Source organism: Danio rerio, chromosome 8, assembly GCF_052040795.2.
Source record: "Danio rerio strain M-AB ecotype USA chromosome 8, GRCz13ab, whole genome shotgun sequence".
In the NCBI taxonomy this organism is placed as follows: Eukaryota; Metazoa; Chordata; class Actinopteri; order Cypriniformes; family Danionidae; genus Danio; species Danio rerio.
This window is the reverse complement of record NC_141028.1, coordinates 14858488-14883564: the sequence shown is the minus strand read 5'-3', so window position 1 is coordinate 14883564 and position 25077 is coordinate 14858488. Positions and strand designations below refer to the sequence as shown.

Here is a 25077-nt window from a genome sequence, read left to right as displayed (position 1 = left end):
GCAGGGCATAAAACAAATGGCAGAATAATTGGCGGTTCATTTGTCTGTGGCGACCCCTAATAAACCCTCAAGCTATGAGAATAAATTTGTGTGCACATAAAACAAAAATAACTTTATTGAATAGTTTCTTCTCCTCAGTGTCAGTATATTGCGCACGTTCATGAACTGATGTATATCTAACGTCCACTTGCAACTTCTTGTTTAAATTAAAGCACAGGAGCACCCGAGGTATACGTCAGCAGCGAGACCAAACGCAACACGCATAAAGAGAACAGTGCTCTGGTGAACATACAATAATACTCTGAATTAGTCAGGACTGTTACTGTTTATGTAGGATGAGAGAGCTCTCAGATTTCATCTAAAATCTTCATTTGTTTTCTAAAGATAAACGAAGATCTCTGGAAAATTAAATTGACATGAGGGCGAGTAATTATTGACCGACTTTTTGTTTTTGGGTGAACTAATGCTTTAAAACATTACAAGTCTTTTATATTTGTAAAGCTGACATCTGAATTCATCTACTCACCCAGCTGCTTATTGTTGACTTGTCAGAAGGCAGGAAGGAGACGTTTATCAAGTGTGTAAGTTGATGTTAAGATCACAGAGGACATCTGTAATTTTCTTGAGCGATGGTTAACGCGTGGGTGACTGTGGTTAAAATGTTTCTCCAAACAGATTGGAGACGAGGACACCATATTACCTCACAAACTCAAGGATGAAATCAAGCAGGCCCTCAGTGCCAAAAATGACAAATCAAGTAAGAAGCTTGCTTTTACATTTCCTTTACAGTGTTTGCTGGGAAGGACAGTTTTTTTATTAGGCTTGGTAATTTGAACAAACCCATCAAAACTCACTGCTTAAGATTGGTTGTTCTTTGTGCACAATTAACAGTGCCTGCATCTAAAATCATATCCTTCCGTACTATATAAGCTTCTTCCAGTATCATATTTTCTTGTCAAGATTAATTGCTGAAGCTTTTATTATGATATACAGTATTATCATGATGTTGGTCCAATTTACAAAAAAGTTTACTGTACTTTTAACAGGTATAATAATCAAAATACTTTATGTATTTCTTGCATATACTGTAAATTAAAAATTTAAACCATTTAAAATGCAAAAAAATATGATAAAGTAGAATAATGTCTTATTAGTAAATGGTAGTTAATGCATTAAAATCATTGTGGAATATTTTCTTTAATAATATTTATAATAAGAAGACCATTATAAAGCACCCAAAAACTTTATGATGTATGCATAATTTTTGTAAAGCATAATTTTTGTAAAGCAACCAAAAATTATGATGTATGTTATTATTTGTATATACAAATAATTTGTCTTGTGAAAGACGTCATTGCACAGGTGGTGTGCCTAAATGTTGGTGCATGCAATTATCCATCTTTTGAACCACAGATATACAAAAATCTAGAAAAAATTAAGTGACCATTCAAAAATGCTCAGTTTTATACTTCATAAATATGTGTTTAAGTACAATGTCATCTTTGTTTTGTTCTGTAAGCTACTTATAATATTCCTTTCAAATTTAAAATAAAAGTCATTCAGGTCATTAATATTTAACATTTCTTTATATAAAATAGCCCAAAATTAAGCAGAATGGAGCAGATATACCATGGACAAATATGCTAGTAATATCCCAAACATTCTACTGTATTTAAATAAGTCTCAAAAAGGCAGTTTACTGCTTGCAATGTTTCCAAGCGATACTATGGAGGTAAAAAAAAAAAAAACCTTAAGACATTTAGAAGTGGACTCAATAACCAACACTTAATGTGCTGTTGCAGTATGGAAGGCAGTTGGGGCCAAAATGTGTTTAAATTAAATGCATGAAATAAAATGTGATCTTGTCAATTCATCAACAAACATAAGAGCCAGTTAAATTGTACTACTTGGGACTGTACAACTATATAGTTATATATTATTTCAGTGATTCACAAGTATTTTTTCAGTTAATATAGTAAATATTCAATTTTAAAGAAAAATGCAGACACTGCTATTTTTTTTAAACTGCCTAATTTGTTTTTCTTCACTTTCTATAATGCAATAATACATTTAACCATTTTTTAATTAATTTTTTTATTTAGAATGTCATGTTTGGTGTTCCCAATGCATTTGCGTGCACTGAAATAAAAGTTATTATTAGATTTTTAAGCTTTACTCACCCTTTTTTAACACTCTGCTATTATTTTAAGCACAATTGTATATACAGAAATATTAGATTTGAGTTTCTTTCTGAAGCATATAAGCGATATGGTGGTTCAGTGGTTAGCACTGTCGCCTTACAGGAAGACGGTTGCTGGTTCAAGTCCCGGCTGGGTCAGTTGCAGGCCCGGATTGGCTAATCGGGAGGACCGGGAGAATTCCCGGTGGGCCGGTCTGTTTTTTGGCCGCGAGGGCCGGTGTTCCTAGCTGCTTACACTCTCAGCAGTCACGCTTTTTTCATTTATTTATTTATTTGACCATAGCTTCACTCTTTTTATTCATTATTTTGCCGCAGCTCCGCAATTTTTATTTATTTTCTCGTAGTCCCGTGACAAAATGCAGCCTGCAGGTTAATAATGATGTAACTATCGACCCCAAACAGCCGCACCTTAGTGAATATAAGAAATTGAATAATTAATATTAATGAATAATACACCTGCTCAATGAAAATGAGATGATTTACTACAATAATAAATCTAACATAACTTGATCAGAAATCTAAAAAGGGAAAAAAAAAAGATTAAGCCATCAATAGAAAGTAATGCTGTGTCTTAAGGGTCACAAGTCATCACTTGTTTCTTAATCCCTGTTATTAGCGCCATTGTGGACCCGTGTTCGAATCTCACCTAAAAATTTATTATTATTATTATTATTATTATTTTTTATTATTATTATTGTTAAGACATATAATACTGTTAGGGCTGTTGAACATTTGAATTTCTAAAGCAGCTGTTTTCTTGAAAAAGACGTGATAGTGCCATTAGAAACTGAATTGGAATCAGTCGGGAACTGAGGTGGGCAGGTCTGTCTTGAAACTCCAGGGCTAAAATTGAGTCCCTCTCCAGCCCTGGTCAGTTGGCATTTCTGTGTGGAGTTTGCATGTTCTCCCTTTGTTTGCGTGGGTTTCCTCTGGGTGCTCCAGTTTCCCCCTCGGTCCAAACACAAATAGGTGAATTGAAAAAACTAAAATGGCCATAGTGTACGTGTGTGAATGAGTTAGTATAGATGTTAAGGCAGTTCATTCTGCTGTGGTGAGGGACTAAGCCAAGGAAAATGAATGAATGAATGAATGAATGAATGTGAAGGATATCATATTAATATACTGGGATGTATATATAATCAGATATTATATCAACCAAATACAAGGCAATCTTAATGTGGTCAATCTGTGTACTAAAGAGTCCCATTTCATTTAAATATTTTGACCCCAATTCCCTTCCATATTGCAACAGTGTTACAAGTAACAAATAAACGCAGAGTTCCTCTGTAGATGATTTTTATCAGACATTCCCTGCCATAATGGCTTTTAAATGACAAACACTAAACAGATTAAACTATTGTCGTTCATATATAAACGTGCAAAATATCAGTCATCTTAATCACACCCTAGAAACAGCATATAATGTTCATGAATTAACTAAGAGTATTAATTACATCGAAGGTAATGACTCATGCATTCATTCAGGTCTTGAGGAATTAAATCGGGTGGTTCCAGAAGCTTTTCTGCCGTTCTTTATCAAGACTGTGGGCCACTTTGCCAAGCACATCACAAGGAAAGGACAAGACAAGAGAGGCGAATTCCAGCAACTTAATTTCTGTAAAGCGATAGAGTCCAAAAGCACGAGAAAGTTTGTGAAGAAATTTGTACAGACGCAGATGTTTGACCTCTTCATTCAGGAGATGGAACAGAGACCTGCTTCACAGGACGGCAAAGGTAAGATACGCCACATTTGACTTAGTTAGCAGGAAATGTCATTCTTGAATATTCTGTTAGAAATATCATCAAATTTCATCATCTCTTATTAACTGAGTGAATAAAATGATTATTTACACTTAAAAAAAAAGACTTAATCACAAATTAAACAATGTAGAAATTATACAAAATAATAACACAATTCAATAAATGAATAGTACATTTATGGAATATTTTAAATATTAAATAAAAAACAAAACAACAAAAACATTTATATTATATACACTATATATAGTATATAACACTATATTTAGTAGTTTTATATATATATATATATATATATATATATATATATATATATATATATATATATATATATACACACACTTGCTTATAACTACTAAATATACTGTAGTAAATTGGCATAAATATTTAACTGGCCATTAAACTATATCTGTGTTATTTATTTATTTGAAAAAATGTATATATCATTGATATTTCATTTTGATAATTATATATCATTTTGTTTAATGAAATAACAGATACAATTTAATGGCCGAATGCCAATTTATGTCATTTCTTTTATTATACATATATGAGCAATAACACACGAGTAGCAGTGCAGTATGGTGATATCGGCACTGATGGGAGACGTGCCTTAGTGTCCCACCAGTGACGATATACAACCATATGGCCCTGCTACAAGTGTGATACGGCATTTATACAACAGTTCAGCGACATAGTCATGTATATAAAAAAAGTATAAAGAACTACTTTCTTCCGCCATTCACTCACATCTGCAGCTGAGGTCAGAACAGCAGAAGCCTTCGACACACATCACTTTAGAGCTAGTATTTGAATGATTCTCTAGTGTAATGTCTAAAGTGATGACAAAACAGGAGATTTTGCTCACATTTTAAGATTATAAAGCTGAACAGCATGAAATGCCATCAGTCTACAGAGATTTCACAGTATTTCTCTGTTGCAATCGAGATATCACAATAATTAACCCTGAAAAAGTCAAAACAAAGCAAACACTACCAAAAACACCAACAGACTATGGTATAAATACAGCACTTCAACAAACAAAAGAGAGATCGACTTAGAAAGTCTTTTAACTCTTTTATAATGATTTGATCAGCTGTAGTTAGAAATTACGCTGAGTTTTTCCACCTCTAAGGGCTTATGATGTGGTCTCTGTCGCCATCTTGTGGCGAAACATCAACCGTCTTTGCTCTGCTCAGTATGACAGACTGACCACCGATGTGCTACATCTCTGATATTATAAATATTTCAATAAGGCACTATCCTTTTAAATAAACTACATAGTTGCAATCTACACAACTACATTCTCGACTAAAAAGGCTGTACGAGTGCTGTTATAGCAGAATATCGCACGGCTTTCAGTGGCGAGAACCAGACAGAACTGTTGTATAAACATCAAGTCTAATCAAATGTATATAATCTGGAATTAACAAATAAAACAGAAATGAATTTAAAAAATGATCTTGATACTTCATATACACTCCCTTTACTTCTTTTTTCCAGGGATATTTGAGAGAAAGATTGCCGAATACCACAAAAAGATGAGAGAGAAAGCCAAGAAACAGTAGCGGCAGCACTCACCACAGTAGCTGGTTGTAAATCTCATGTGAAATAAATCAGTCGGTATACAAGTAAATAATTGTAAGGAATGTAGATAGAATCGAATGTCTGATTATTTTTTATTTATGTCTTCGTGTGTTCGGTTTGTCATTCATGTTGGGGTCTGTTGGGCATCAGGGGTAACTGTATTGTGATATGCTGCTGTATTTAATGTTTGCAAGGCTTGTTTCGGCTTGTCACTGAAACTGAGCCAGACGCAATTCTCTAAATGTATTTTAAAAGGAAACAACACATTCAGTATGACATTTAAATTAAATAAAAGATACTTTTCATCTCCATATTTGTGATCGGTCATTAATATTTTATAACTGATCTAAGTCTGATTATAAAATGTATGTAAAGATTTACATACCAAGACACCGGGGCATTTTCAGAATAGTGCATGAAAGCAAATCAGAAGTTTGTCTTGAGGCTGAAAAGTGTCTGTCGGAGTCAGTAATATATTCAGCTTTGTTGAGTATCAGTGAGCGGTGTGCTTCAGTGTTCAGTGTTGTCCAGCAGGGGGCGCAGTGTGTCACATTGTGCCCGCCAGTAGAGGAGAGCGTTCTCCATGCTGCACGTGCTCTCGCTCTTCATAGTGAGGATAGTTGTACAGATGGTTACTCTGAAGCACAGATTGAACTCGCAGAGTGATTTTCTGTTTTAAAAAAATATAAATAAATAAATAAATAAATAAATAATAAGTATGGTTGGAACACTTTAATTTAAGTGCCAATTGTCATTTTTAACTACTGGCTTATTAACTGCCTATACTATGGAGCCAGTCTGTGCATATATACAGTTAAAACAGATTTATTTGCCCTCCTGAATTATTAGCAACCCTTTCCCCCCAATTTCTGTTTAATAGAAAGATTTATTTTCAACCCATTTTTAAACATAACAGATTTAATCACTCATTTCTAATAACTGACTTATTTTATCTTTGCTTTGATGACAGTATATTAGTATTTAGCGTAAAGTGAAATTCAAAAGCTTAATTAGTGTAATAAACTCATTGTTTAACAGTAGTTCCTTCTTCAGACAATCAAAAATATAAACATTTTACCTCTGTTTAACATCATTTGGGAAATATTTATATATAAAAAAAAACTAAACACAGGAGGGTGAATAATTTTGACTTCAACTTATAATCATTTTGAATAATCCTGATAACAATTATGACCAAAAGAATTGTGATTATGATTTTTCCCATAATCAAGCAGCCCTATAATTTAGTATGGCCCTTAAACGATGTTGCAAAAATGTGAACGGCCCTTGATAGAAAAAATGTTCCCCAGCCCTGCTATAGACCTTTTTCATGGCTGCTGCATGGAGGGCGCCATAGTGTCTTCCGATAGAATGCTAAAAACTTCTGTTTACAGCGTGTACAACTGGTAATTTGCGCTCTGAAAATGGGTTTCAATAACGTTTTTAATGGATAACAGAGTGTTTTTGTGACACACAACTTAGAAATGTGTCTGTTAAAGCCGTTATAATGTGGTTATAATGTGGTTCAAGCGCGTCAGAAATACGAGAAACACGTTCTCCTAGTTCACGTGTCTGCCATCAGAAATACAGTGTGTGTGTGTGTGTTCCCGGCCTGTCAGCTGTTAGCTCAGCAGCTCTTTAACACACACACACACACACACACACACACACACACACACACACACAGAGAGAGAGAGAGCAAACCAGAGTACTGGCATGAAACTTAACAGGTATGAAAGTTGTGCAATTTACAAAAATGACCAATAAAAGTCTGTTATTGATACTCTGGTGGCTGATTTGCTGTTCATTTTAATCGCAAGCCGTTTGTGTTTTTCTGTCATTTCGAAATGACACTAGCCTATATTTTCACTGTCACAGTTATTAAATCAGTGTGTCAGTGGCACAGTACAGGCTACGTGTGTGTGTCAAACATTTTGGTGAATTACATTTGTTTGGGCTGGTTATATATTGGAAATAAAGAGAAAATGTTGACTTTTGCGATGACAAGGCTTCATTTAAACTGTAGAAGATGCCGTCTGACAACGAGGGGAAAATGCCTCACAGCAGCTGTTTTCCATCCTATTAGATCGCATTTCTTCAAATGATCAGTCCAGGAGATGGTGCTGATGGACAACAGTATTAGTTCAAAGAGGATAAAAGCAGGTAAAATAGACTAAAACTATTGTTTCAAAGCTGTCCAAATGTGACTGTTTACACGCATCAGCTGCTGACCGGAAGTTCTTCGCATTCTCCTTGCGCATAGACGCAAAGCATAATGGGTAATTTTGCGTTCCAAGAAAAAGGTCTATAAACAGTCAGCTGCGGACACTGCTGTATTGTTGCTTCAAAAGACTAAATCAGTTACATACCACTGTAATCAAATGCCCCCTGAAATGAAAGCATAGTGCTCCAGACATTTCTCTCATTAGTAGGTGAGGCAATAGTATTTGGATGCAAGCTGAAATTGCATATCTCAGAGATGCAGTGTCGAACACAATGCACTGAATGGAGCTAGTAACGTCTTTGTGAAGGGTGGGGTTTGGTGTGGGTATTAAAAACAGGAAACAGAGAGTGAAATTGAATACGTTTTAAGATTTTTAAGACTATTGATACAGTAGGTGAGAGTTTAATGTGGCCATTACCGCTGCACCATGTACCGCCACCGCTCTAAATGAAAAAGAACGTGTTTTTTAGGTGTGACCGCAGTTTGCAACTAATGCCACAAAGAAAACGAGATGCAAACATTATTAAACTCATCGCCCCTTTAGGTTTCAACTGTTAACATTGTTGACATTTTAATTTACAGTATATTTACTGAATACTGATTGTAAGAAACTAATTCTAAACTAAAATATTATTCATTTACTGAATAAAAATGTAAATCCAGCAGGCGGTGCACTTAGAACAGCAGTAAATATGTGTGTTGCCTTGGTAAACAAAGCAACGTGTTGTCAAATCTAGCAGGATTTTATTAATTTCATAAACTATGTAGCATCCCTCTATTCGCAGATTAAATGCTAGCATACAACTATGATGTTCAATACCTTCAACTCAGCATTTTAAAATGATCATAAAGTTCTCTAAATTGATTAACTTTTAATACTTTAAGACCCGATGGACATCCTGAAAAAGCAGTGCATGCAGCTCAGATTGCAACTGCACCAGGTCTGCATTCAGACCTCTTTCAGCTGAGGAGCATCAACCCGGAGTTAAAGTATTTTCAGAAGTCATGGCAGTGGAGGCGGTACAGCTACCTGTATAGTGATAATTCCACCAGCTTTAAGCATTACTAATTTGCAGAGGAAATGCAAACCAGGCCAAACATACCAAACAAAGGAAGCTGGGCTGAAAACATATCTGTATGTGTGTATATATAATACGTGTAGCGAGCCTTATTATATGAAGTGACTTGTTTTAGTTTGTTTGAATGGAAGGTTCCTAAGCTGTAAGTGCAACCCATCATTTGAAACAGGAATCATCATGTGGGGGAAAAGTTGGACATTAAAGATCATACCTGGAAATCCTGTATGTAAGTGATGAAGAAGCAGATGAAGGAGAAAGCTAGAGACCACTCGGCTGTAGCACTGATCTGATGAGCTACAAAACCCTGAAATAAAATCGAGTTTACAGTTTACGATTAACCACATCCATATGCAGAGCATTACATCATCTCCTAAATCAATGATGTGATAATAAAATGTTGGCATAGCTGATATACAGTATTAGCGCAGCACTGATTCTGGAAGTACTTTTCTCATTATGATTATTAGCATTTTTGTTTAAGTGTTGAACACCATCCCCTTACCAATGTATGATTATATTAAAACTGTAGTAAGTGTTCTTTTAGTGCATTGGTAATCATTTTAATAACTACAGTTTTACCATGGTTAAACTATGACTACAGAAGCAAAACGATGAATTTGTGATTATTAAGGTTTAACTATTGGACAGTAGTTTGAAGTGGATCTTCACCTTTCATCAAAGTTATCCAAAAACTAATCACAAACACCCATTCTTGTTTTAGGACAAAAAACTTTTTTGAACCACTTCAAATGTTGACTACTGTATATTAAGCACATTTGTTTTGTTGTGGGGAGTAAAATGGTAAACAATAGTTTCTCTGTTAAACACCCATTGAATACACTGCACTTTTATACTCACAGGATTAACATTCCTGTCAAAAATTAAAGATGCACCACCTTGACTATTATGAATATAGCATTTCACAGAGTCTCATCTGTTCATATTTGGACAAATACAGTGAAAATATATATTCATTTTGCATATACAATCACTGGCCACTTTATTAGGTACACCTTACTAGTACCGGGTTGGACCCTCTTGCTTTCAGAACTGCCTTAATCCTTTATGCCATAGATTCAACAAGGCACTGGAAATATTCCTCAGAGGTTTTGCTCCATAATTGATAGCATCAAGAAGTTGCGACAGATTTGTCAGCTGCACATCCATGATGCGAATCTCCCGTTCCACCACATCCTAAAGGTGCTCTATTGGATTGAGATCTGGTGACTGTCGAGGCCGTTTGAGTACAGTGAGCTCATTGTCATGTTTAAGAAACCAGTCTGAGATGATTCACGCATTATGACACCGCGCCTTATCCTGCTGGAAGTAGCCATGAGAAGATGGGTACACTGTGGTCATAAAGGGATGGACATGGTCAGCAACAGTACTCAGGTAGGCTGTAGCGTTGATACGATGCTCAGTTGGTACTAATGAGCCCAAAGTGTGAAAAAAATATCCCTCACACCATTACACCACCATCAGCAGCCTGAACCATTAATACAAGGCAAGATGGATCCATGATTATTTATATTGCTGACACCAAATTCTGACCCTCCGAATGTTGCAGCAGAAATTGAGACTCAGACCAGGCAACGTTTTCCCAATCTTCTATTGTCCAATTTAGGTGAGCCTGTGCGAATTGTAGCCTCAGTTTCCTGTTCTTAGCTTACAGGAGTGGCACCCGGTGTGGTCTTCTGCTGCTGTAGCCCATCCACCTCAAGGTTGGTTGTGTTATGCATTCAGAGATGCTCTTCCACCTTGGTTGTAACGAGTGGTTGTTGGAGTTACTGTTGCCTTTCTATCAGCTAAAACCAGGCTGGCCATTCTCCTCTGACCTCTAGCATCAACAAGGTGTTTGCACCCACAGAACTGCCGCTCACTGGAGATTTTTTCTTTTTCAGATCATTCTCTGTAAATCCTAAAGATGGTTTTGCATGTTAATCCCAGTAGATCAGCAGTTTCTGAAATACTCTGACCAGCCCGTCTGGCACCAACAACCATGCCACATTAAGTCACTTAAATCACCTTTCTTCTCCATTCTGCTGCTCAGTTTAAACTGCAGCAGATCGTCTTGGCCATGCCTAAATGCATTGAGTTGCTGCCATGTGAGTGCCTGATTTGAAATTTGCGTCAACGAGCAGTTGGACAGGTGTACCTAATAAAGTGGCCAGTGAGTGTATACTAGGTGTAATATGTTAAAATGTGAAAAGTCATGTCTTACTCTTTCTGCAGGCAGCCAGTGTAATTTAGCAGCCACATTCACTCCAGGCAGATCATCATACATTACCACAGAGGATACGAACACTGAAAGAATCAGTCAAAGAAGCAGAACACTGCTCATCATTACACACCAGATTCTTTTAAAAACTGTTCATTCAACAATACAAAATCATTAGCCCTCCGGTCAATCTTTTTTCTTTATTTTTCAAATGGTTTCCAAATGATGTTTAACACAGCCAGGAATTTTTCACGGTATTTCCTAAAATATTATTTCTTCTGGAGAAAGTCTTGTTTTATTTCGGCTAGAAAAAAAAGCAGTTTTTAATTTTTTTTAACCATTTTAGGATCAATATTATTAGCCCCTTTAAGGCTATATATTTTTTTCTTGATTGTCTACAGAACAAACCATCATTAAATCAGTTAAACTTTACTTTAAGCTGAATAAAAGTATCTTGAAAAATAACTAGTATGTACTGTCATCATGGCAAATATAAAAAAAAATCAGCTATTAAAATAAGTTATTAAAACTTATGTTTAGAAAAGTGAAAAATATAGAGGGGGCTAATAATTTAGAAGATCTAATAATTCAGACTTCAACTGTATATTGACGTGTAGGATACGTGCAATGATGCTGATGAGGGACCACATGCCCACGGCCACACGCGCACACAGAATGTCCCTGCCGTGGAAGCGAGGCTGCATGCGGTACGACATGCCGGTCTGAACCAGGATATACAGTGTCCCAGGACCGAAAGTCAAACCAGCACCCAGAAGGTGGATCGACATCACATCTGATTTCTGAAAAAATAGAACAAAACAAGACACTGACAATTTTAGAGACAAAGATATTAAAAAGCATACTGTTATTACTGGATCATTTGAATCGTGGAGTGATTAACTAGAGACCCACTCTGAATGGATCACTTGAATTAATGAATCGCTAACTGGAGTCTCCCTCTGACCAGATCATTTTAATCAGTGAATATTTAACTGGAGACTCCACTGATCTGAATCAGTTGAATCTGAGAGTTATTCACTCAATACTCACTCTGAAGAGATCATTTGAATCAGTGAGTCGTTTACTGGAGACTCATTCTGAACAGATCATTTGAATCAGTGAGTCGTTCACTGGAGACTCATTCTGAACAGATCATTTGAATCTGAGAGTTATTCACTCGATACTCACTCTGAACAGATCATTTGAATCAGTGAGTCATTCATCGGAGACTCGAATCTGAAGAGATCATTTAAATTAGTGAGTCGTTTACTGGAGACTCATTCTGAACAGATCATTTAAATCAGTGAGTCCTTCACTGGAGATTCATCCTGAAGAGATAATTTGAATCAGTGAGTCGTTCACTGGAGATTCATTCTGAACAGATCATTTAAATCAGTGAGTCGTTTACTGGAGACTCATTCTGAACAGATCATTTGAATCAGTGAGTCGTTCACTGGAGACACATTCTGAACAGATCATTTGAATCTGAGAGTTATTCACTCGATACTCACTCTGAACAGATCATTTGAAACAGTGAGTCATTCACTGGAGACTCGAATCTGAAGAGATCATTTAAATTAGTGAGTCGTTTACTGGAGACTCATTCTGAACAGATCATTAAAATCAGTGAGTCGTTCACTGGAGATTCATTCTGAAGAGATCATTTGAATCAGTAAGTCGTTTACTGGAGACTCATTCTGAACAGATCATTTGAATCAGTGAGTCGTTTACTGGAGACTCATTCTGAACAGATCATTTGAATCAGTGAGTCGTTCACTGGAGATTCATTCTGAAGAGATCATTGGAATCAGTGAGTCGTTTACTGGAGACTCATTCTGAACAGATCATTTGAATCAGTGATTCGTTCACTGGAGACTCATTCTGAACAGATCATCTGAATCTGAGAGTTATTTACTCGATACTTACTCTGAAAAGATCATTTGAATCAGTGAGTCATTCACTGGAGACTCGAATCTGAAGAGATCATTTAAATTAGTGAGTCGTTTACTGGAGACTCATTCTGAACAGCTCATTTAAATCAGTGAGTCGTTTACTGGAGATTCATTCTGAAGAGATCATTTGAATCAGTGAGTCGTTCACTGGAGACTCATTCTGAACAGATCATTTGAATCAGTGAGTCGTTCACTGGAGACTCATTCTGAACAGATCATTTGAATCAGTGAGTCATTCACTGGAGATTCATACTGAAGAGATCATTTGAATCAGTGAGTCGTTTACTGGAGACTCATTCTGAACAGATCATTTGAATCAGTGAGTCGTTCACTGGAGACTCATTCTGAACAGATCATCTGAATCTGAGAGTTATTCACTCGATACTCACTCTGAACAGATCATTTAAATCAGTGAGTCATTCACTGGAGACTCGAATCTGAAGAGATCATTTAAATTAGTGAGTCGTTAACTGGAGACTCGTTCTGAACAGCTCATTTAAATCAGTGAGTCGTTTACTGGAGATTCATTCTGAAGAAATCATTTGAATCAGTGAGTCGTTCACTGGAGACATCAGTGAGTTGTTTAATAGAGACTCTGATCAGAACACTTGAATAATTGAATCAGTGCTTACTGATAAAGAATAATTGTTTTAAAATGGTCTGTGCTTTGTAACTTTGCAGATCTTTTTTTTTACATCAAACATCAGAACAGGAAGTCTGTCACCTGGAAGTTGGCCACGACACACATGCCCACAGTGCTGAAGATGCCCATGAGCAGGCCGCTGTAGTTCAGCAGCTGTAAACCAGACTCTGAGGCTGAAATCAAAGCCTGAACTTGTTTATATCGCACATACATGGTGCCCAAGCCTGAAACACACACACACACACACACACACACACACACACACACACACACACACACACACACACACACACACACACACACACACACACACACACACACACACACACACACACACACACACACACACACACACACACACACACACACACACACACACAAGAGCAGTAATTTAATTTTACCTATTACAGAGTGAAAAGCCAGTGACAGCAATCTGAAAGAGAAATCCTGAACTTGAGAGGAAAGATGGACGCCTTTACCTAAGAAAGCTGAGATTGAGAGCATGAAGCCAAACACACAGCGTTCAGGAACTTCGGTGCCTGTGTCACTACAAACAAAATAATGAGAAATGCAGAGCATGACAGAAACAAGTCAACTAATATTTACCTCCCAAAATATCTCATCTACAGGCATCAGAATCTTAAAGCTGCACTCAATGTATTATTAAAATCTAATTGCATGATAAAAATGTTAAAATGATCATAAAATATTTAAAGATCACAATCTCAAAATACAGTTTTATTTTAAATCTTTGTACTTTGCCACTATACTTCTATTACAAGTGTTAAACATGTCAGTTTTGTTCCTGGGAATATTTCTGAAAGAGATGTTGACAGAATTGAACCAGATTTTGGTAAAAACCCAACCCAACAATACACACAGAAAAAAAATAAATAAATAATAATCTGAAAAATGAGTTGTGTGTAATAACAATATAATGACACAAGGAGAAAGAACTGAACTACTGACATGTGTTTAATGCTTTATAGGCTTTTTTGGTGATGGCAGCTTACAGACACATCTCATATGGAGAATGAAGTCACATGCAGTGCTCAGTTGTGTTTTTTTCACAACTGTAATGTGAAAAATGTTAATGTTCTCCTTTAATGCATTCTGCTATGTCAAATTAATTACCCCATCCATACTGTAAAATCATACCCGAACACTCTACATCTAACAATTCCAAGAGTGTGGAATGCTTTGTGTGACATTCATTAATTGTCCTTACCTCGGGAATTGTGTTTATTTATTTTTTATTATTATATTATTTTCCTGTTTATCTTTTTTATGTAGTTTTATTCTTCATAGCAGCCAGTAATCATAATAATAATAATAATAATAATAAATGTTACTTCTACGGCATATACGTAGGGTTAATAGAGATGGAGATAATGTGCAATATCATATTTGTCAAAAGAGTTTACGTGCATATGTAACCTCACCGGTCTGAGCGAGGGCAAACCTGTGATACCGGAATGGGAGATGCTTTATGAGGAGGCGAAAGATCGCTGGATTACCTCTGAGGAGTGAGGTTAATACAAACCTAACAGATCACTCAGACCTTAAGGATCATATAAACTAGAAGTTCCAAGAGCTCAGTTAAAGCAGGGTGAATCGGCTTTTAGCCACTACGCCCCTCGCTGCTGGAATCAGCTTTCAGAAATGATCAGATGTGCTCCAACATTAGGCACATTCAAATCAAGACTGAAAACACATCTGTTTAGCTGTGCCTTTACTGAATGAGCACTGTGCTGCGTCCGACAGATTGCACTATCATGTTTTTCTCTTCTTCTTCATTCTTTTATATCACATTTTACCTGTTTTTATGTTTTGTTTTGTTTTTACGCATTTTTATTATTTGTTTTTATTTTTATTTTACTTGTTTCTTTTATTCTTGTTTATGTAAAGCACTTTGAATTGCCACTGTGTATGAAATGTGCTATATAAATAAACTTGCCTTGCCTTTATGCGATCACGAGCTGGCTTTCGTTACATTAGGCAAATATAAATGTCCAAAACATCATCTACTCAGATTAGGCTTACTCATAATCCTTTTATTAGTCTATATTTATAATGTCAAAGGCATTGATATTAATATTAAATGCTACTTTTGTGCCATTATTAGCTTTTTCCTCATCTATTTACTGGTTTAAAATCTTAAATTGGTCCATCTCCGCCTGCTGATGAAAAAGCAATCTGCAATCTACTGAATCTGCGTTTTGCAATCTATTGCTTTTCCTGCAGCTCCTGGATGTGATGCCGGTTATAACAGCTGAATTTAAGCCACTGAATTTATGGAAGCGAGTTTTTGAACCAAACTAAAATGAGCTGAAAATGTTCTTTTTAATATTATACTTTGTACTTTTAAGACAGAACTGAATATTTTGGAGGTGGTTGAATATGAAGTGTTGAGTTTAAGTATGAAAATGTGTTTTGAATTGAAATATTCACAGCTAATATAAACAGCGGTTTCAAATTTCAAGACCTAAAATTAGAAATCCCGGCAATTCAAGTCATTAAAGTGCAAGTTTCCAGTCAGTGTATCCGACAAGCTTTTTACTTCACAACTTTTGCCAAAAGTTTTGGATCATTGTCTTGCTGAAATGTCCACTCTGGTTTCATCTACATCCTCCTGCTAATGTGGATGTTGGACTGAAGCAGCTAATATTCATTCACAATGAGATGGAAGGACAGAGGGTTGCTGAAGAACTACTGAGAGATTTCAGCTGCTGTCTGGGCTTTCACTGCCTTTCTGCACCTCCCTTTCTTCATGTGTTCAATACTTCATTTCATTTTATTATGCACAACTTCATTTGTAAACTGATTAATATTATTTTCGTTGCATATATGGATTTCTTTGGTTGTTACCAACATCCGTGATGTGTTCAACATTTATTTCCCTCACTGGATACTAGGATTTTATTTTTTATTTTTTAAATATATAAAAACAGTAACACTTCACGATAAGTTTGTATTAGGTAATGTTATTGAATGCATCTAAAGTTAGTTAATGAAAATCAAGTTTGTTCATGTTAATTCATGGTGCAAGAACTAATGATATTAAGGGATTTATATGTTTAATTTACATTGAATATTGAAAGTTTAATAAATGTCTAATCATAATTATTAAATTCAATTAAAGTATTGTTAATTAGTTCACGTCATAAGTAAAAACCAACTAATCAAACCTTATTGTAAAGTGTAACCCTAAAAACTTATACATACATACATACATACATATATACATACATACATACATATATACATACATACATACACACATACACACGAAAACAGTATATATATATATATATATATATATATATATATATATATATATATATATATATATATATATATATATATATATATATATATATATATATATATATATATATATAATATGATGATGGCGGAAAAAGTTGTGGTGGGACCTACCTGAATGCTTTCTTATTTTATTAATTAAAGGTGTTTTCTGTCACTGCTTGCTTAGCCTGCATTGGTGTTTTCAGTGTAAAGCTGAACAATTAAACATTAAAAGATCGTGATCTCAATTCAAATCGTGCAACATGCATTATAAATGATAGTGATTTGCATGTGTTTATTAATGCTTCGAAGCGCTGCATATAAATCTGCGTTTGATAGAGATTTAATTTTTACACTTTTTTTCAGTTCGCTACAAACAATTAAATAACACAGATGTACTGGGAGAACAGTTTATAGTTCAGATATAAACACTGATGTTTATGCTTAAGATTAAAGTCACCGTTTAATGGAACTTGACGCTGGTGAATGTTGTAGCAGTTACATAATAGGTAAACAACGGGTGGCGAAGTAGCAAAGATCATTTTTCATATTGAATATTTTCCTTTTTTCAGCTGGTTCTTTCTTGATTTTTATTTTCATTAAACTTACAAGTTATTCACGTTCTATGTTCTGTTTGTTAAAACTAGTGGTTTTTGCAGTAATATTTTTGTAATAAATGAAAAGCAAATTACATTTTTCTTCTCCCTTTTTTTGCCGATTTGAAAAACGGTCCAATCTGTAACTCAAAAACCGTAGTGTGATTGTGATCCATTACACCACTAATATATATATAATTACACACACACACACACACTGTTGAAGTCAGAATTATTAGCCTCCTTTAGATTTTTTTTCTTTTTTAAATATTTCCCAAACTATGTTAAACAGAGCAGTTAAATTTTCACAGTATGTCTGATAATATTTTTTCTTCTCGAACAAGTCTTACATGCTTTATTTCGGCTAGAATAAAAGCAGTTTTTCATTTAAGAACCATTTTAAGGTCATTATTTTTACCACATTTAAGCTATATATTTTTTGTTGGTCTACAGAACAAACCATCATTATACAATAACTTGCCTAATTACCCTAACCTGCCTAGTTAACCTAATTAAGCTAGTTAAGCCTTTAAATGTCACTTTAAGCTGTATAGAAGTGTCTTGAAAACTATCTAGTCAAATATTATTTACTGTCATCATGGCAAAGATAAAATAAATCAGTTATTAGAGATGTGTTATTAAACTATTATGTTTTGAAATGTCTTGAAAATATCTTCTCTCCGTTAAACAGAAATTGGGGGGAAATAACAGAGGGGGTAATAATTCAGGGGGGCTAATAATTATGACTTCAACTGTATATATGAAGAGTTCAGATGCACAACTCTGTAAATGCCATCTGAAATTTTCCTAAAATGACCATTTGTCTCAGCATCCTATGTTTATGTTCAGTTATTTTACTCTAAAATCAATGAAAATAACTTATTCATCATAAACAATATAAGTAAAATGACTGAGCCTACACACATGAGTCTAAAAAAAAAAATATCAAACGGCATTTAGTTTTTTACATCTAAACTCTTCATACACGCACACGGACACACATGCACACACACATATGCATGTTAGACTGAGCATTATTTAATTCACATTTAATATGAAAATTGACACTTTATTAACATTTAATATATTAAATCCTATTACTTTTTAATATAAAATACTGCTTTTTTATATTATAAAATGAATGAAGCCATATGAATACTTTATAAATAAATAAAATATATATATTAATATATATTTTTATATATATATAATATATATATTATTTTCTACATCACGTTTAGTGTCGATGTACAACAATTTAAATACAAAATCCATACAAATTAACATTAAATTTGCACATGAAGTCTTTCAGTGAGATATTACACAAAACCACTATGATTTCCTCTCACGTCTGGCTATTTCGTCATAAAGATTTCTTTCGCCTTATTAAAAACCTAAAACAATGACATCCGATTCAAATAAAGCTGAAAAAAAGTGGATGAATTATTTTCACCCTCTATGTATTTCTTCACAAAATCTTTAAACCCTAAAAAATAGCCACTGGCATAAATAAAAAGGAAAAAGCCATAATCATCTTTCAGGAACTTACCTTATGTATGGAACAAGGAGGTCAGCATGGCCCAAAACCACCGCTGTGGTGTAGGAGATGAGGAAAGTGGCGGACGACCAGATAACCAGAGCCACCGGCAGAAAACACAGACCTTGCTGAAACCACCACATACTGTACTGTCCTCACATAGAGCCGCTCATGCAGAGATCAACAACACACATCAACAACAGACACAAACAAGTCATGCATTCAGTAGACTGAAGGAGAGGATCGTCTTCATGCATTTAAAGAAAAAAGGTGAAATCAGGTCATCAGAGCATCGGCATCACCAAAACAAACAAAACTGAACAGGAACGTCATCTGCTGAAGGGGAATTAGTTACACACGCATGCATGTAGACAGATGGAGAATAATGGAAAGAATAAACACTGGTTAGAGGTTAAGAGGTGGACAGAATGGGTTAGTGTCTGTGGAGTCTGAAGTCTTGCACTGTAAATGGGAGAAGATTTATTTTTTTTTTGGATGCTCTCCCTAAAATCCTGTGACCAAAGTCAGCTGACACTCATTCAGCGTGATTTCACTTTCTGTGCTCAGAGAAGTGAACTCTCATGCACAAGCACATGTACACACACGTCATACCTGTCAACTTTGGGATGCAAAAAAAGAGATTCAACTGATAAATAAAATTTGAAACAGTCAGTAATATGGAGAAAAAAAAAAGAAATAAACAACAGAATAAAAAGCATACTTTAGAAAAAAAAAACTGCAAATAAATTAAATAGTTTTAACCTATTAAAATTAAGAGGCCTATTATACAGAAATTAAATTTTAATATACACTACCGGTCAAAAGTTTGGGGTCTAGTTTTTTTTAAAAGAAAATCATTCCGTTAATCAAGGTGCCATTTATTAATATAAAAATGTTAAATTGTTAAATATGTATTACAATTTTAAATAACTGCTTTCCTATTGTATGCAGTTTCAAATTAAATTATTACCTCAGTTATTTTGCTTACATTACTGTTACCATTAATAATAATAATAGTAATAAAAACAATAATAATAATTAATATTAGAGTGATTTCTGAAGGATCATGTGAATCTGAAGACTGGAGATGAAGGTGAACATCGTCATTAAAGTCACTGGTATAAATGATTAAATTAAATGATAAGCTACTTTTGAACAGTTATTTTACAGTGCAATAACACTTCACTGTTTTACAGCTTGTACTGTATTCTTGATTAAATAAATGCAGCCTTAGTGAGCAGGAGAAGCTTATTTTAAAACATTTAAAAATCCTACTGACCCCAAACTTTTGACCGCCAGTATACATTCTGATTAAAAATGCTATAATTATTTAGTGAAGAGCAAAGCAAGTTAGCAGCAAATTAATCTCTCATTTAGATTTTTTGTTGGATTAAGATTAATTAACAGAGGGGTCCCTTTAAGAATGCACAGATCTATAATGAAATCATTCGATTCATATAGGAGAAATACGGGAAAATTTTTTAACGAGATGATAGCGGGTAGAATAGTAAAATACGGAAGAGTCCTGTGAAAAACGGGAGGGTTGATCTCACGAGAAAACATAAGTACGTTTTGTCAGTTTAGTGGTGAATTCGTATAAGTTTAGATGTACGAATTTTTACATTTTTAAAAAGGAGACGTGGCACCAAACCCCGCCCTTAAACCAAACCGTCATTGGGGGATGAGCAAATCATACTAAATTATACAAATGAGATCGTATGAATTTGTACGAATTAGGCACTAAATCAAAACGTCACGAATGGCTTTGACATTGTGTTACACACACACAAACACACAAGATTTCTGAAGGATGAACCACACTGAAAAAGAATGTATGATTTAGAATAAATCTGAGGACAATGGACAAGAACATAATCAGGTCACAAATTATCCTATTTATATAAAAATATAATGTACATATCTATCTATCTATCTATCTATCTATCTATCTATCTATCTATCTATCTATCTATCTATCTATCTATCCATCCATCCATCCATCCATCCATCCATAGTATCTATCTATCTATCTATCCATCCATCCATCCATCCATCCTTCCATCCATCCATCCATCCATCCATAGTATCTATCTATCTATCTATCTATCTATCTATCTATCTATCTATCTATCTATCTATCTATCTATCTATCTACCTACCTACCCACGGTATCCATCTATCTATCTATCCATCCATCCATCCATCCATCCATAGTTTCTATCTATCCATCTATCCATCTATCCATCTATCTATCTATCTATCTATCTATCTATCTATCTATCTATCTATCTATCTATCTATCTATCATGATTACATATTGCATTAGACCCTGTTCAATTGGAAAGAAGTTCATTACTTGACATTAATATACAGCTTGCTGGAGTACTTGATTCTGATTGGTTAATCACAAAATTCCAAGATATGTTTATAATCCTAGTCCCAGATAACAGTCTGTACAACAATACACCAAACCATGAAGCAGATTAGGTGTACTAGTGTGACAAACTCTCTCTTTTGGCACTTTAAGCCCCTAACTGTCATCGCTCAAATCATTGTTTAAACAGAACAACATTCCTCTAGCAAAACCTGAAACAGGTTTAGTGAACATGATCACGTGTTCACTAAACTCAAACGGCCTCCCGAGTGCCATTTGCTGCTGAATTCTTGAAAATCTTCTAAGGTATTTCTTAAAGTAAATTTGGCATATATAAAATCCAATTAGTATATCAAACACAACTCAATATTGTTGTTCAACATGAGCTCTATTATTGCTTTTTAAATAAATCAAATGTTTTTTGTTTTTCCCAACAGTGAAAATGCATCACATCAAGTTCATTAGTTCTGTATGCTGTTCTGTTTAAACTATGATTTGCAAACAAAATCTTCAAAAAAGATCTCACATGTATTCTTAAGAACATCTCTTTTTGTCATATGAATAAAATGAAAGTATTGCCACAACAATTTCATTACTGCTTCCTTTGAATTGTATCAGTTTATTGTCCTGCTATTAAAGTAGCATCCACATCCCGGTCCAGATTTTGAATGTAAAGCTTTTGAAATGTAAAGAGCAGAATTGAAATCAATAGTATTTTCATCTCAACCACAAACATCTAGTAAGGTATGGTTGTGTAAACAAGTAAAAATATTTGTGTAGTTACACAGTGGTGTATTACACTCAATCAATGAGTTTGCTGCTTGTTCAAACTACTTATTTAAACTTGATTGCTCTACTTAAACGTGTAACGTTAACTTAATTTGTGTTTTGACAACATGAATGAATTGTGTGGTCCCTTTTTAAGGTATGTTTTAAGATTCTGTAATAATCAATATTTAAAATAATAATAAGAAGAATAATAATAATAAATTAAATAAATAAACCTTATCCTAGATCTACCACTAGTTATTTAAGATGAATTTTAAGAATAATCTTTAAACAAATTGCAACACTCTTCTTAAAAACAATCTTAGGAAAAATAACTTTAAGGTGCTTTTCAATAATAATAATAAAAAAACAATTAAACAACTTTTTGCTTTAATGACAAAAAGAAAAGAATAAAGTGTCAGTTAAGAAATATTTGAAGGCAGTTTAGAAGGCAAAATGGGGGTAAAACTGGGGAAAATACTAAAGTAGTTAATTAGTATATATTTACAGCAGTATAAATAAAATCAACAACACACAAACAACCCACATTAATGCAGTGGCTAAACAAAAAGTGCGGGAGTTTAATTAGATTAAAAGCCTCCCATTTGGAAAGAGCGACTGCAGTCTGAAAAGCCACACAAAACACCATTAGTCTGGTTTGAGTTTGGAGGTGGTGAAGCCCACATTAACTGCTCCACAATGGAGATTATTCACCAGGGAAATACTGCGTGACTGGAGCCTAAAAGATGAATCTTATGGTTATGATTAGATTGTTGTACTTGATCTGTGCTGAATTCATTTAACTACAACTACAGTATTTGCTGCAAAAAATCTATTCATCCATATGTCCATCTATTTATCTCTCCAGTGTGTACGTCCGTCTGTCTGTCCGTCCATCTATCTATCTATCTATCTATCTATCTATCTATCTATCTATCTATCTATCTATCTATCTATCTATCTATCTATCTATCTATCTATCTATCTATCTATCTATCTATCTATCTATCTATCTATCTATCTATCTATCTATCTATCTGTCTGTCTGTCTGTCTGTCTGTCTGTCTGTCTGTCTGTCTGTCTGTCTGTCTGTCTGTCTGTCTGTCTGTCTGTCTGTCTGTCTGTCTGTCTGTCTGTCTGTCTGTCTGTCTATCTATCTATCTATCTATCTATCTATCTATCTATCTATCTATCTATCTATCTATCTATCTATCTATCTATCTGTCTATCTGTCTGTCTATCTATCTATCTATCTATCTATCTATCTATCTATCTATCTATCTATCTATCTATCTATCTATCTATCTATCTGTCCATCTATCTATCTATCAGTCCATCCATCCATCCATACATAGATCTGTCCATCCATCCATCTAAACCTCAATCCATCCATCCATCTTTCTATCTATATATCTATCAGTTCATCCATCCGTCCCTCAAACTATCTGTCTGTCCTTCTATCAATCCAATAGTCCATCTATCTATGCGTCCATCTATTTATTTGTCTATCCATCCTTCAGTTTATCCATTGGTTTGCTTATTCATCCATTTATCCATCAGTCTATCCATCCATATATCTATACCTCAATCAATCCATCCATCTTTCTATCTATCCATCTGTCAGTTCATCCGTTCGTCCCTCAAACTATCTGTGAGTCTTTCTGTCAGTCTATCTGTCTGACCTTCTATACAATAGTCCATCTGTCTATCTATCCGTCCAACTATTCATTTGTCTATCCATCCATCAGTTCATCCATCTGTCCGTTTATCCATCAGTCTATCCATCAATCCATCCATCCATACACCTCAATCAATCCATCCGTCAGTCCATCCGTCCATCCCTCAAACTATTTGACTGTCCTTCTATCCAATAGTCCATCTGTTTATCTATCCGTCCATCTATTCATTTGTCTATCCATCCATCAGTCCGTTTATCCATCCATTTATCCATCCATCCATCCATCCATCCGCCCATTTAAGCAAATTGAAAACTGACTCATCAAAAAGTGTGTTAACATAAATATAACCATCTTTATTTCAAGACCATTAGGCTATTAAAAAGTAAGTTATTTGCTGTAAATCAACAGAACAACAAAAATAATCCTGGTCATAGTACAAATAATACAAATGCAGATGGAGTTGCAGCGACAGACATTATTTTTTCATTATTTTCAACAACTGTATTGCAGCTTTGGTTGACTCTCAGAATGGCTCCTGGTGAACGGATGACGGGTTAAAAAAAAACAAATAAGGAGAAACACAAATACAAGGAAACCCACTTAACATTCACAACAGGGTTAAAAACACTTCCAATAAAAATTCCAGTAAAGTTACACATACAAGCAACTTTCTCAGAGGTAGATGCAAAACAATAACATGACTTGAGTAATGTACACAAAGCCACTCTGTTCATTTTCGATGCCTGGAAGCACAGAACTATTTATGCCCATTGATCCGCAATATTAATCCAGTTTATTTTAACACAAATTGGCGTGATGGTTAAATAAGAAGGAAAAAAGCCTAATTTTAGCAAACCCAGTAACGTAATATTCAAGAATATGGAATTGCATGTTTGTCGAGTGTGACACAATGGACATAATTCACTTACAAACAAAATACATTTCCATTTAAGATTAAAAACATAACAAAATCGCTGAGTCCAACTTGTACTGTGCATAGAGGAGCGTACCGACAGTGACAAATAAAAGGCACGAAAATAAATTAGCACAGGTTATCATTTTACCTAAAGTATTTCAATCACAAACACTGTTTTTTTTAAGGTTTTAATATTTCTGGTATTAAGTGTTTATGTACAGTGTAACTCACATTTAACCA

At 34.7% G+C, this 25077-nt stretch overlaps 2 protein-coding genes and 1 long non-coding RNA gene across 7 annotated transcripts in view; 1 reads left to right on the top strand and 2 right to left on the bottom strand.

Annotated features, from left to right (window-relative positions):
• The window catches only part of dennd2da (DENN/MADD domain containing 2Da), a 40622-nt gene extending 34766 nt beyond the window's left edge, over positions 1 to 5856 (top strand). For 3 of the 5 annotated variants that reach the window (NM_001430991.1, XM_087263896.1, NM_001077294.2), the window contains 4 exon segments: positions 531 to 581; positions 676 to 757; positions 3686 to 3934; positions 5462 to 5856. In NM_001430991.1, the coding sequence (NP_001417920.1) occupies positions 531 to 581; positions 676 to 757; positions 3686 to 3934; positions 5462 to 5526 (447 nt within the window). In that variant the 3' untranslated portion in view covers positions 5527 to 5856. 5 annotated transcript variants of the gene reach the window in all.
• The window catches only part of LOC147842593 (uncharacterized), a 195838-nt gene that overhangs the window by 32416 nt on the left and 138345 nt on the right, over positions 1 to 25077 (bottom strand). The window lies entirely within an intron of this gene.
• dram2a (DNA-damage regulated autophagy modulator 2a) lies at positions 5621 to 19820 on the bottom strand. The gene is made up of 7 exons (XM_087264427.1): positions 19113 to 19820; positions 14141 to 14208; positions 13743 to 13885; positions 11689 to 11866; positions 11070 to 11152; positions 9060 to 9152; positions 5621 to 6215 (listed from the first exon to the last, which is right to left on the bottom strand). Exons 1-7 carry the CDS (start codon positions 19241 to 19243, stop codon positions 6093 to 6095), a joined length of 819 nt encoding a protein of 272 aa, XP_087120553.1. The 5' UTR covers positions 19244 to 19820; the 3' UTR covers positions 5621 to 6092.

Excerpts from the sequence above, each read along its gene's own strand:
- dram2a (XM_087264427.1), bottom strand. The coding sequence starts at position 19,243 with ATGTGGTGGTTTCAGCAAGGTCTGTGTTTTCTGCCGGTGGCTCTGGTT. Across the intron at positions 11,867-13,742 it reads GTGTCGTGGCCAACTTCCAG|AAATCAGATGTGATGTCGAT; the intron begins GTGACAGACTTC and ends CTATTTTTTCAG. Across the intron at positions 9,153-11,069 it reads ACTGGCTGCCTGCAGAAAGA|GGTTTTGTAGCTCATCAGAT; the intron begins GTAAGACATGAC and ends ATTTTATTTCAG.